We start from the raw sequence: 14,834 nt of genomic DNA, 5'->3' as shown, positions 1-14,834 counted from the left end.
CAGCATCTGGAAGATCCAGCTTATATAGATAGATTTTGCCTTTGTGTCAATATTGGTAATGGAACTTTTACCTCACTCAAGTTACAGATATATCTGACCAGCCAATTAATCTCAGTTGAATTTTACATTGTGACTTAGATTTAGGCCAAAAACTATTGTAATGGAACTTAAGATTTTTTGGTCTTCATCGCTGATTGAAGGACCATTGGAAAATGGCAAGCTTGTAATGGATAAATAGCGGATTTGGAAAATGGCAAGCTTGTAATGGATAAATAGCGGATTATGTTGTCCTCTCATTGCATTTTGGAACCTACGATGACAGTATTCAATATGCCAAATGAAGAGCTTGACATAACTTCCAGGATAATGTGTTATGGATTTTCTGCTTTTAGGGGACCATGTATAGAAGAGCTTGATGTAATGCAGTGATTCTAAGGTAGCGATAAATGAATTTATAGAAGGCTCAGACCCTATCACTAATTGAAGGAACATTGGAAAATGGCAAGTTTGTGATGCATAAAGTTCTGTAAGGATTACTTGGTAATAACTATCCTTACAGTGTATTTTTTGAATTTATGACGACAGTATTCAATATGCATTGTGGATATCTCCAAACACAAATAATAAATTGCTTCCTTTGGATGCTAAAAATCCATTATAAAACCACAGATTTTGTTTTACTCATCTTACTGTTCACCCATGGCAATACTACTAGACAGGTTTCCTCTTTAACATTCATCATTGAACATTCCTCTTTAGCACAGTTTTTCCTTTTTAACCTTCTTTGTTAAATATGTCATTCAAACCTAATTGATAGGAAACCACTTAATTAATAAATTGACTCCCTTGGATGTTTCTTCCCATGTATAGGAAACCTCATAATAATAATTGACTCCCTTGAATGTTTCTTCCCATGTATAGGAAACCTCATAATAATAAATGGCTTCCTTTGGATGCTGCAAATCCAATATACAAGCACATCTTTTGTTTTACCATCTTACTGTTCACCCATGGCAATATTACTAGATGGCCTTCCTATTTAACTTTCATCATTGAACAAACATAGCACAGTTTTTCCTTTTTAACCTTCTTTGTTAAACACTTCATTAAATGGCACATCGCACTATACTTTGAACTAGTAATATCATTAAATGGCACACCGCACTTCATTAAATGACATAACCGGTAGGACTTCTAGCATCATTTTTATGGATGATTTGAGGGCACTATGGAATGATTGTAGCTTTACACTTGGGCAGATCTATACATTGAATTAGCAATATCAACCAAACGAATCTCTTTTCCATGAGTAAGTGGCAGGGCATAACCTTTCGGGACTGTAGGATCATTTCCATGGATGACTTGAGGGCACTCTAGAATGACTGTAGCTTTTAATGTACATTCCGATAAAACACTTCGGAGACCTGGAACTATGAGAGTCGTAACCATCTCATCAACACTTCTAAGACATTCAGTATTCAAGAATATGTATTGTGACCATAAAGAGCTCAGGCGCATGTATATCCATATCCGATCACTTTTCTTCAAATTCCAAAAGAGAAGCTTGACTGGAATTCCAACTGGTAGACCTATCTGAAATGGTAGAGGATCACTGCTTACAATTGATAGATCAGCTTTCAGCTCCCTCAGTGGATTACCGATAGGTAACATCATTGGCCAGAATGAGAATGCCAACTTTCGAGCGGCTCTAAAAACTTTGCAAGGGTCCACACTACTTGAGGCTTTCACGATGTTTTCTTCTACTTCTTCCATGAAATGACTGTAAGGCAACCCCATTTTCTCTAGGGTCGTCATAATGGATGCAACATTTTTACAATCTTTTTTGTCTACTTTCTCTGTCATCCTCCAAACAATAGGTAGCAAGCTCACCTCCAGCAGAACAAATTTCTGTTCTGGTGTATGCCCAAAAAAGGCATGCAACATATATGACACAATGAAATCTAATCTACAAGCAAGTTGATGTACGCATGGTCTTGCAGCAATGGAACTCTTTGGATGAAAACAAATCCAGCCTTGTAAAAGCAATGAAATAAATTCAACGTAATACAGGGTTAAGGTTGTTGAAGCTGCTTGATCCTCATCAGAAGTATTGCCAAGAAGTGATTTCAGGTCCCTTCGGCTGCCACTAAAACAATTAAGCCAAAATTATAAGTACTCTTGACAGTGAGAGAGTGACACTGTTATTCAAAGATTTTTCTTTTACCTCAACACTTGCTTCATGCTTGAAACCATTTCATGTCTAAGCATAGTTTTCATATTCCACACAGATCTGATTGTGCTTTCCAGTAAAGTTTCAACTCTTTTTTTGTGGTTTAAACTATCAGTATGTAGCAGACTCTTTGGCTCTAAATTGATTGATTCATCTTGACAGATAGTGTCTACAGTCCATACAGGATGTTCCCGATGAGCTACCTGTTTGAATAATTGTGCCTGGGAAAGTACTCGACTTGGGATAAAGTTTGCATCTTCTGATATTGAAGAAAGAAGGGTAAGAATGCACCGACAACTTGGTGCATCCAGGCCAACATCACCAGATAAATGTACTTTCAACTGCACTCCCATCACCAACACGAGAGCCCATCAATACAATCCGTCCTATTTTTAAAAAAGAATGGCGTAGTAGTTGTAATGGTGATATGACAATATATATGCATACGAAGACACACCTCATTTAGAAGATCTTTTGTTATCAGTTGTAGATATTCATTATGACCTCTTCCAAGCCTGTTGAGAGTGTCAATCACATTGTGCTCCTGGTCAGCAACCAAAATGGATAGTTGATAATTGCATCATTACCTTGCCCATTAAACTCTTACCTAAGAAGTACTTAATATAATAAAACATCTTCTGAATACACAGTACTATAATAGGGTGAAAATAACAGCACACATATACTGACACATAAGAAACATACCTGTATAATTATCATGCTTATTACTTGCCATGCACTTAAATTGTATAGTTAAACTATTGAAAAGAAAATTTATTCCGAATGTGTTGATGTACTCAAAGAAACGTGACAATTAATCATAAACATACATAGATGTTTGCATACATCGAAATGAATGAACTCATGAAGGGCTCTCAGTATATCTATGATTGGATGAAAATGTATAGCTATCATATGAAAAGCAATCAAATTCTCCCAACTGCACTTTTATTTTTGGTCCTCTTGCAACCTTAACACAGTGATATTGAACATATCACTCACAAACATCCAGATAATCTGAACAATTAGAATGCTCTGATCCTTGATTTAGACTGAAGATGGAATGGAGAACATTGCACAATAAAAATGCAAATATAGATCCATGTCATAAAAGTAAGTCCAAAAATAATTACAAACCAGAGATAGCAACACAGCCCCAAAACTCAGTTTCGTGTAGCTTTTACAGTTGAAAACAATAAAGCTGTCTAAGAGAGAGTGAATATCAGTAGTTATAAGTCTCTCCATACAAATCATTAAAGCTCCAGGCAAAGCCAGAGAAATGCTTCTACCACATCCCTACACTGTCTCAAAAACTCAGATTTCTATAGCTGTTACACTTGAAACTAGAACATCAACAAAGAGACAGCGAGAAGATCAATAATAGTAAGCCTTCCCATCAAAATTCATATGTCAATCTAAATGCGTTTAGTTAGTCCAAACTTTAAACTATTGTCCAAATACTGGTCTAAACTTTCATGTAGTGGACATTTAACATTAGAACATCAGAAACTGGATAAATCCAAGGCTTACTCTTGTTCTTGCAGTGCAATTGCATTATCAAAATATATTCCCTATTCAAGTAACCTCATCTAACATGTCCAATCTCTAGAAAACCTGGATCTACAGCATAGTGTATGACACCTTGTTTCCTACCACTTCTGGAGAAGGTAGGATCGATCAAAGTACTGTTGAATGTCTAAACCGTTCAGGCAAAATACCCCACAACAATAGACAATGCACAAATTGGAAGTGCATTGTTGATTGGATAGATATCCAGTTTTAAGGACAATGAATGGTCTGGTCCAGCAAGGGAATTTAAGACATGCTAAGAGTTGTTTGCCTATTGATGCTAATACAGGCAAATCGATGTAATAAATTTATAAGGACAGGTTATGAAGATAACTTGCATGCTAATTTCATCTTTTGTATAGTTTCCATTGACTGAAGAATAGGATCTGTGCACTCTTTGGCCATGTGACGGCAGATTCTCAAGGTTCCAGAGTTGGACCTTGGATATTGCATTAGTATAATCATTAATGTATATCGTACAGATATGCTTTATAACAAGGTGGGGCAAATTTCTTTGACATTAGTTTGGAGCTTTGGGCAAAGAAATGCAAGTGACTTAGAAATTCCAATTTAGGTATTAAAATTTTGACTTGGAGCATTTACATTGATCTGGAGCTGGTTGTAGAGAAGAGTTGGCACCTCCATATTTTAAAAGACTCCTAAATTAGAAGCCCTCTAGCTATGAGTACTTTAATTTGATACTTGAATTTTCAGATTCTATTCGATTTATGCATTTAATGTCTACTGAATCAACTCATATGGCAGTAAATACCCCTAATTAGTTGACTGTTGCAGCATAGTAGCTCCGGAACTGTAAATACTTCTAACATGTCATAAACTTGGTGTGTAACATCGGATGGTGCATTAGATGTTGCGCCTGCATCTGATGTACTGCTACAGTTAAGGAAGGCTGCATCTCGCACTTCCAGAAAAAGCTGAAACTCTCCCACATTTGTGCTACAGCCATGCCCTATAAACCATCCAATCTCTTCAGTTACGATTTCCTATTTCCAGTTTGGAAGCTCGTATGCTTTTTGTCATCCAGCCAAAGGTCTTCAAACCATTCAAAATCTGTTTTGCATGGATGCATTTCTGTCCTCTTTGACTATATGGTCCATTTGCAATCAGCAGGTATTTTGTCAACATCTGGTGCTTATCCAGTTTATCAAATCTTATTATGACCATCGTTATACGCATTATGTGCTTGTTACAGCTTACGTCAGATTGAAGAGCAAATGTTGAACCATTCAAAATCTGTTTTGCATGGATGCATTTCTGTCCTCTTTAACTATATGGTCCATTTGCAATCATCAGGTATTTTGTCAACATCTGGTGCTTATCAGGTTTATCGAATCTTATTATGACCATCGTATTGTTATATGCATTATGTGCTTGTTACAGCTTACATCAGATTGAAGAGAAAATGTATGCCCTCTTTTTTAGTCACATTGGTTGTATAGATTCTTTGTGTTTGCCTCTCTTTGAGGTTTCCTATGTGCAGTGTGAAGTATTACTAAAACAAAGTTAATAAACAAAGTAAATGGAAGAAAGAAAGAAATATATATTAACGCTTTTAAGATGCCAAAATGGCCTATAAGACCAAACAAGAGGTTACATCGTAAGTGTTGTCTCGTCTTTGATAATAAAAACCAAAATAAACATTACTAAGTAAAAAAAAAGTACATAAGATAAAAGTGACTAAAGAATCTTGTTATTGGTAGATGTAAGATTCTCAAGTTAGATAGATATATTCTCTAGCATAGGTCAATCCAAAATAGAGAGGTCTCAGAAAGAAGGTAAGCACAACAATGGCAGGAGATAATGGCCTTTATCTATCGATGGGTGATGAGATCGTGGTCCATGAGACCAGGGCCTAAGCACAGTAAATTGTTATTGCTCAATCTATTGTAACCCCTTTGTTATATCTTGGTCGGGAGCCCATTTCCATAGCCCTTGATTGACTTATACCATGAATGATAGGCTTAAAGAAAGTTGTGATTGTTCTTTATCGATGAGCTTGTGTGGCTATATTGTTGTCCTTCAACAACTTTTCCCTGTGGCTCTTGAGTTCTGGCAAGAAAAGCCCCAAGCACCGTTGGTCCTCATATTCAATTACCTTGAATAGCCTTGCTTAAAGAGGCAATCGTATCACCCTCTTATTTCATAAAGAACAATACAATGAAACACATTGTTCTTCATATTCCACTCCCTGATGACACAATTGGCAAATAGGTATTCATGTATATCTACCTACCTCAATCTCTAACTGAGTGATGAAGTTCATAGCTGTCCTATCACACTGCACAATGCATAGAATAGATGTATGTCCATATAAGATGGCCTAATGAAGAATCCATCCTCCGATATGTGTAAAAAGTGTGTCTTATAATGGACAGGGGTAGGAATCGGACAGTTGTCATTAATCTCTGGACTTTCCCTTTGACACAGTGGCGTAACTTCCTAACAAGTGATGTTTTGGGCCTGATCGAAGTTATATTGTTTTCAGAGTTATTAATATCAGTTCAGATTCTTCTAATTTTTGTCCACTTTGGTCATGTTTAGATGGGGACAATCCAAGCTATATTGAAATGGGGTTAGTGCATTTACGCTTATGTCATGTAACTCCAACCATTCTTGCATTTCAACATACCAACAATGAATGTCTTCATGTTTAGCTTGCTGATTTGACGACATAAGTGCCAACCTTCAGTACCTTCGTTTAGGAAGCTCCTAAAGCCATTGGATACAGGTCACTGATCAGAATAATGCCTTGATGATTATAGGGTTGCTCCCATCTTTGCCTGGATTATATCATGGGGCACCAATGCTTTGCTCCTAAATTGATATAGTTAAATAAGGTCTGATATCAGGAACCCTTGTTACATAGCTAAATCAGGTCTGAATTAAGAATATGGGACAAAGAAAAAGATTATACACACACAAGGGTCCTGGCTCAACCTTTACAGCTTCTTACTTGAGAGTAAAATTGTGGGGATGAAAGAAATTAATAGATGCATTGTTACCAGACACATCCAGAAATATTTTTCATATTGTTCAATAGGCTTTTAATTATGAGTGTAGGATAAACAAAAAGGAATAGGCATACCTGAGGATTCTTATAAATATGGTTCATAAGAGCTTCTACTGTAATTTTGAAACCATCTTTACTTGACAGTTGTATTTGTCCCAGTAACCTTTTTCCTGACATACGGACATCTTCATCTATATCTTCCAGTGTTGCATGAAGCTGTAAAAAATAGCTCTAGATATATTTAGCTATGATATAAAAACAGACAGCATTACATCCATCAAGAGAAATTCAATATCAAACACTGTTGAGACAGAAATTATTCAATATTTCATGAATCCTCTTGTTAATTCAATATCTTACATTGGAGTTGTACCTTGTATATTCCCAAAGCAGAAACTCGATGTGGAAAAAATCCAAACAGTTTAAGAAAGATAAATAAATGCATAAATGGAACAACATAACATAGTGAGTTCACATGGGCCTGCCTAGCATGTGAAGTTCTCCAAAATGAGGAAAGCACCTTCAATTTATCAATAACAAGGATCACCATAACATGATTCAGATGGAGTGAGCTATGAGCACAACAAATTGGTATTGCCTGATGTACTGTAAACCCTCTAGAATATCGTCAGTAGCCCTACTTGGGTAGCCCTTGATTAACTTGTAGCACGGTGATGTTGCTATAGAAGATTATATGATTCGTTGTGGCTGTATTGTTTTCAAACAAAGTCTCTCTATGTCACTTGATTTCTAGTATGAACACTCCCACAATGTTTGTCTCACGAAAGAGTTGTCTGTAAATAAGGAATTGTGGCTAATATCCATCTCCAGAACACTAAGTCGCCCTAGTGCATTGAGGGTTTACTATATCTGTTGAACAAGGAAATGATTGAATGAAACAGCTCCTCTTTTTATGAGGGCATTTGCAAATAAGCTCACATAATTTGTAAAATAAGAAAAAAACGATATGGCTGGAAACCATGAATCAGCAACCAGTGCATGACTAGTATCCATGTCTAATAAAAAAAGGAATAATCCATGTCTAATAAAAAAAAATCATCCTTGCATGAAAACTCAGAATCAGCCATAGTTCATGATTTTCCATTCATGCCAGAACCCACCCAATCATCCAGTTGTGTACAAACGTTTTAAACACAAATAATAATAGCCACATATAAATAAAAAGACATGTGCCTTCAAGATAGATTACAAAGCTGACACTAATTCCTCAGGACTGAATGCCAGTGGCAGGAGATTGCATATTTTTATCAATGTGGTGAGAGAATCACTATCTTACCCCAACATATGACATTGTGCACAATCCCATAACAAACTGTTGTACCGTGTTTGAAGCTACTCAATACTTCTCACTTATACCAATATGCTGATGTCGGATACAAGAATAAGGATGGAAAGGCAATTGTGCTTCCATTTCCAACAAGAGAAATAAAAATTGACTCAATATTTAACATGTTGAACTCTTTATTCAGAAACCTTCCAGAACTTAAACAGAAAAAATCAATATAAGTTTGGGCTGGTGAGTAAATACCGTATGAAGATCATTGTCCTTGACAGAAAGACCATAACATTCATTTGCATGAATCAACGCTTGTAAAGCATTGAGGCGAACGTGCTTGGAATCATCATTTATCATGTTCATCATGATCTCTAAAATCATGTTACGAGACTTTGTCGAACAACCAAACATGGTCTCCAATGCTTTTACAGTCAGAGCACGAACCTGTACTCAAAAAGAAATTTATTGGCATTTTTAACAGCTATACATGCACAGAGTGAAATTTCTACTTCAAGTTTTTTCAATTATTATTATCATATATTACTAATGGTTTATGTGACTTTTTTGACAGAAGTACTTTTCCATTAGCTATTATCTTACATGACAATTTCCATGAATAAATTGAACACTTGGGACCCGACAACTTGCTAATCTTCATTCATGCACAGCACATACATAAATATATCTTCCAATGATGTGGCAGTATGACCCCTCATTCTAGTAACATGTTCAGATCTGGCTTGGAACAAAAGTCTAAAATATAAGATATCTATACGCTTCTGCCTTCTTCACTTACATAGCAAACTCACAGCCTTGGTTGTTTAATTTACATTCTCGTTATTGTTCACAATATCTTATGCTTCATATTGACATTTCAGATCTTTCAAAAAATGATTCTGATCCGCTCTATGTTAAATTCAGCATTTCATCACTTCTATCAGCAAAGAGAGCATCAGAATGCTGCAAAATGTTTTCTCTATAACCGTAACCTACTGAAAAAACACCAGTAAATGCCAACAATAATATTTGGACTTGAAACACATTTAAAAATGCTATCCCATTGGAATCCCATGCCATCATCTACAGAATTATGATTTTCTCTTTTCTTTCTTTATTTCTTTACCTCAACGCCTAACTTGTGTGAGCGAGTTCAAAGAAGAGTTAAGGCTCCCCGAGAGACAAGGCTCATGGGAGTAGTGAGATGCAATTGGATACATTAAGGCATTTTTTAACTTGTATCAAACATATATTTCCTATACACAGCTGAAGTTACGTAGCAAGAAAATTGTGAATATATAAAAAAACGAGAACCAACAAAAGAAGAAGAAGAAGAGAACAAAAATAAGAGCTTTCGTAAAAGAAAAGAAAAGAAAAGCTGATAATATGTACAGGCCCATTGAAATATCATCTGGATTTTCCAGTTCATATTATTAAAATTCGCCTTTTTAAAACAAAGGATAATATAGTAGACATTATTCAGTTATTTTCTTCTCTTACCTCATAAAATTCATCTTCAATACCATGCACAAAAGCGCCCATGTTCACTTTGTCAAGAACACTTAAACCTTGTTCATATTTGGAAACATCTACATCTGTTTCAGGAATTGTGATAAGTGAAGATGGTATTGGTTCTTTATCATCTGAAGGTAATCCCAGAGGTTGTTTGCTTAGAGCTTGGAGGAGTAAATCTTCTTTGACATTCTTCATTGCTGCCAATGCTTTGCATGCTTCAATCCTGACAGAGAAATCCATGTCTATCATCAACTTACATACCTAAAAAAAAAATACAATAGTAAATAACCAACAAAATGTTGAGCAATACTAAAGGGGTTCTATGCTCTCACTCATTTACACTGAGAAACTAGAAATGAGGTGTCATATTGCATAAAGACTATTGGAATATGGACCTTGTGAATCGTGATGGCTATAAAAATCAGGAGGACAAAGGAAGAACAGTAATTTTCCCACCAAAATGGCCAGGTAATCAAGCTATAAACAAAAGATGAAAGCCAAATGTTTTACTCTAAATCACACAAAAAATTCCATGGTGGCGGATCGCATGTCTCAACTCTATCATCACAACCCAGGTGACGCCCAGAATACCCATAACTCTAGTTACGAGCTATGTTAATCTGACATATCTGACCTGAGGTAGCACATCACAAGATAAGCGCCTGTAAAAGGTGGTTATGCTGAAATATAGATGAATTATAAAATGAAAAGACAGATGTCCTACATCTATTATACTTTGATTTCTCACATTGAAAACACAAACCTGTATAAATGCATCGTTTGTGTTGTCCTCTGGACTTTGTTCCACCCATAACTTTATCTACATAAACAGGACATGGCCATTCAGTTAAAGAAACGAGAAGAAATCACCATCTAGAACATGAATACACTACCTAACTCGTTCCTTTCTTACCACATGAATAGAAATTGAACGAATTTCTTCATCTGGATCTTGAAGTAGAGACGATGCTACCAGGTAGCACTCCTTTGTCAATAGATATCCATTATTATGTAAGAGAATTTGTGATCGTAGAGCAGATTTTCTCACAAGAACACTGGGATCAAAAGTATAGTCATAAAAGAGCCCTATAAATGTTTCCTGTCCAGGTAAAGATTTGCCTTTCGAGTTTGTAACCAACACCATTGCAATTAACTGCAATGTATGAGCTTTAATGAATGAATTGGTACTTCCTAGAAGCTTATTTAGCCTAACAATGGTATCCATTGGAATTATTCCACCTTCTTCTGTAATGAGATGCAGGGAGCGCAATATCTGAAGCTTTAGCGACAAGCTGTTAAGACAATCACCTCGGAGGTAAAGCAAGAGATTTTCTACAACTTGTTTACAGAATTCTTCTTTCAACGACCTAGGATCAGCGCTGGCATCTTCTTTCAAAGAATCGCAATCAGTGATGGAAGCTTCTTTCAAGGAGTTATGATCAGTGGTAAATGCTTCTTGCAACAAGTTACAATCAGAGCTCACACTACCATCTGCAGCTGTATGTTCCGATCGGAGATTTGGCTGTTCATCAGGAGTCTGATTCAAGTTTATTTCTGACTTAACATATCTGTGAGGAGGCGGCTGATCCTTGCCAGAGATTGTGTTAAGCTCCGGGGTCTGTTTCTTCATGCGAAAGGCAAGCGCGTAGCCAGGCTTCCTTAAGCTCAAAATGGCCAAGGAAGCTAAGGTTCGCACAACCTTCTGCACAACTAGTGCATTTTTCTCATTCCACAGTTTCTGAAGCAGAAGTGAAGGCAAAGTTTCCATCACAGAATCCCCACAATTACTAATACTGCAGCTACTAGAGTCTTCTGCAATCAGGAGATCATCTTCATCTTCATCTTCATCTTCCAAGAGAGCATGAAGAGAAGAAAGGGCTTGCAATTGAACTGGGGCGTCGTTGTCATGTTGAAGACGAATCATTAACTGATGAAGACGATGGCTAGGGTACGTTAAGTTCTTTGCAAAAGAATCTTCTTTTTCTTTTCCTTCTTCATATTCTCCATGAAGATCCTGATGAGGAAGATGGCGATGGTGGGGCGAGGGGCCGCACAAGATCTGAGTTTGTGCAGATGACTTCTTGAGGATCTTGGCGGAGGCGGTAGGAGGCTGCTGCTCCGCCCCGAGGCGCTTCATGCGGGGAGAAAAAAGAAAACCAAGGCCAGAAAGCTCAACAGTGTTGCTACTGCTACTGCTACTGCTGCCACTTCTCCTTTCTCCTTTCTCCTTCTTCTTCTTCTTCTTCTTCTTCTTCTTCTTCTTCTTCTGCTGCTGCTGCTGCTGCTTCTGCTTCTGCTTCTATACTGCAGTGCTCTGCAACACACAGCTTTCCATGGATTCTCTCTGTGAGCTGTGATGGGTAGTATGTATGTAGTGAAGAAGTGTTTAGGCATTCATGGGGAACAGGGGATTTTGATAGAAAAAGCATATAACAAACATTCATGGGAAACAGGGGATTTTCAGAAAGAAAGAAAGCATATGTATACATACATATGTACATATGTACATATAATGTATGTATCATCCTATAAGTATGTATGTATAGAACAAGGGATTTTTTATTCACTCCGAGTTGCAAGTCGATGTTCCGGTTCGGGCTCTGGCTCTGGCTCTGGCTTTACCTGGGCCTACGCTCTGGCTCGAGGTCAGGGTCTAGTTCCTAGTTTGATGTTCCGAGTTTCAAGCTCAAGCTCAAGCTCAAGCCAAACTCTGGCTTGTATTCAAGGTCAAAAAGTCAAAAAAAGGTCAAGGTCAAGCTTTTGGTTCAAGTCCAATCCCAATCCCAATTCAATGCTCTAGCATTCACTACCACAAACGCCATGGTCTAGGTCTAGGTCTAATTCGGGTTCAAGGTCTAAGTCTAGCTCAGGTTCAAGATCTAGGTCTAAGTCAATGTTTGGGTCATTCTCCTGTTCGAGGCCCAACCCTAGCTTAGTGCTTTCATGCTCAAGCTCAAGTTCGGGCTAGGCTATGGCTCATGTTCAAGGTCAATGTCAAAGGTAAAAAAGGGTCAAGGTCAAGCTTCGGGTCCAAGTCCAATCCCAATCCTAGTTTGATGTTCCAAGGTTCAAGCTCAAGTTCAATATAGGCTTTGGCTCATGTTCAAGGTCAAGGTAAAAAAATGTCAAAAGGGCCAAGGTCAAGCATCGAGTCCATGTCCAATCCCAATTCTAGTTCAATGTTCCAACATTCATGACCCAAAAACGTCAAAGGTCAAGGTCATGGTCGTGATCGTGGTCAATGTTTGGGTCATTCTCCACTTTGAGGCCCAATCCTAGTTTGATGTTCTAAGGTTCAAGCTTAAGCTCAAGCCCAATCTAGACTTTGGCTCATGTTCAAGGTCAAGGTCGAAAAGGCGAAGTCCAATCCCAATCATGTTCTGGCATGCATTTGCTCCTCGATCTATGTGCTCAAACCCCTCATGCCCATGACTATTTGGTTCAAATGATAGTAGGGACTCTGCTTTCTCTTCCATCCTTTCAAGTGAGAGGCTTGACCTCGAGCCTTTTTGGTTCATATGATAGCAATCCTCTCTATCTTGGTTTCTTGTTAAATTATTCATGGTGCTTTAATTAGGTTTCTTTTCATGTTCACGAACCTTCATATGAACAATGTCTTAGCCACTCTTATGGTGAATCGTGATTGGTTTAAGGCCGCAAATATAGCCTAATCACTTGGTCATGAATGGAGAAGTAACCCTCTTTGTTTTATATCTAGTAGGAGTTGAATGGCATGCCCATTAGTGATGATTGATGATGTTTGACGAGTTATACCTTTTTTTATCACGAATGGATAGACGATGTTCATTTATAACAATGTTTAAAAGGTGTTTTAACTCTTTCATATTGTGGGGAAAATGCCAATGACAACATTATTCCTATGTTTTTTAGGAGTATACTCAAAGTATATATTATCTCAAACTAGAATTATTAGGAAATTGTTAAAACTTAAAAGCCACGAGTAAGATCTAGAACTAAAATAACAAAGGGTTTTTTACAATGAATTCAATATTAATCATGTTGTTCTAGGGTTGCACCCACAACCTTAAAAATCCCATTTTACCATTGGTGATTTCACATTTACAACTTGAAACCATTGTATTTCAAGATGCTTGGTGACTAAAAAGTGATTTTCGAAGTGTATAAAAGCAATGCTTTCACACATTCTTTAGCACATAATGCTTCGTTTATCAATCATATCTTATAAAAAATAATTATCCTCCTTGCATGGATTGCATAATTTTCGGAGGCATGAAGTTGGAAGGGCACAATCGTGGTTATTGGTTGACATACAAGTGTAAAAGAGTGACTTCCTATCAACATTTCAATTGATATCCAAGGTCATGAGTTACATGTGACCATTCAATCGATAGTCAAAAGACATGTAATTTCTACCAGATGTCTAATGGACAACTAAATTACCACATTAGTTTGAGATGATACACACATACGGAAACAAGAACAAAATTACGACAAACTCTTTCATTTTTCTAAGCAAATAACTATATCATTTAATGGCACAACTCTTCAACAACGAATACAAGTCATGACTCATGACCATGTAAGAGAAGTGAATAAACTATGAGAGGTAAAGTGCAATTGGCCTTTTACCATATAATATGCAATCAACATATAACATGGAATCACAAGTTGGAGCCAAAATTGAACCAAGAGACTATGACATAACAGTTGAGTGCAATTCAATTTAAATCCAATACTGGAAAACAAGCTAAATTTGGCTCAATGGATGATTGGTTCAATTTCAAACTCTACCAATTTAATAAGTTGCACCATCCCTCTTTAACTTGAAACTATGGTTCTTCATCTCATAGCATATTTGACATTTTTATAATATTGAATTAATATACAAATGACAATTCCTATGCTAGAACCTTACATTTGTTCTAGCATAGATTACCTCTGTTTTAGCATACAACTTTACATTTGTTCTTGCACATTTGACATTTTTATAGCATTGAACTAGTATACAAATGACATCTTATTAATGTTTTTAGATTACCTCTGTAAATTCTGGTTTTTAGATTGAACTATCTCGTGCAAAACATAAGATCCTCCCGAGCATTAAACATCTAGTGGAAATTATGTGCCACTTACAAGTATTAACTTGGATTATCAAATCAAAGAACATTGGATTTCGTTGCTGCAATCAGCATTACTTTACGTTAGATTTCCTA

General features: G+C 36.8%; 2 protein-coding genes across 2 annotated transcripts in view; one reads left to right on the top strand and one right to left on the bottom strand.

Moving 5' to 3' along the window:
• Positions 1 to 14,834, top strand: part of LOC147850031 (uncharacterized) — a 72,534-nt gene that overhangs the window by 45,556 nt on the left and 12,144 nt on the right. The window lies entirely within an intron of this gene.
• On the bottom strand, positions 1,175 to 12,461 carry SIEL (ARM repeat superfamily protein). The gene is made up of 9 exons (XM_087337250.1): positions 12,450 to 12,461; positions 10,553 to 11,938; positions 10,403 to 10,459; positions 9,625 to 9,900; positions 8,380 to 8,571; positions 6,906 to 7,046; positions 2,688 to 2,774; positions 2,225 to 2,571; positions 1,175 to 2,146 (listed from the first exon to the last, which is right to left on the bottom strand). The coding sequence occupies exons 1-9, from the start codon at positions 12,459 to 12,461 to the stop codon at positions 1,246 to 1,248; spliced, it is 3,399 nt and encodes a 1,132-aa protein (XP_087193376.1). The 3' UTR covers positions 1,175 to 1,245.

This window comes from Azolla caroliniana, unplaced genomic scaffold (assembly GCF_043228905.1).
Source record: "Azolla caroliniana isolate FFs.n. ecotype wild unplaced genomic scaffold, voAzoCaro1.0.p SCAF_22, whole genome shotgun sequence".
In the NCBI taxonomy this organism is placed as follows: domain Eukaryota; kingdom Viridiplantae; phylum Streptophyta; class Polypodiopsida; order Salviniales; family Salviniaceae; genus Azolla; species Azolla caroliniana.
The sequence above is the reverse complement of the archived record's forward strand: the minus strand, read 5'-3'. Positions and strand labels throughout refer to the sequence as shown.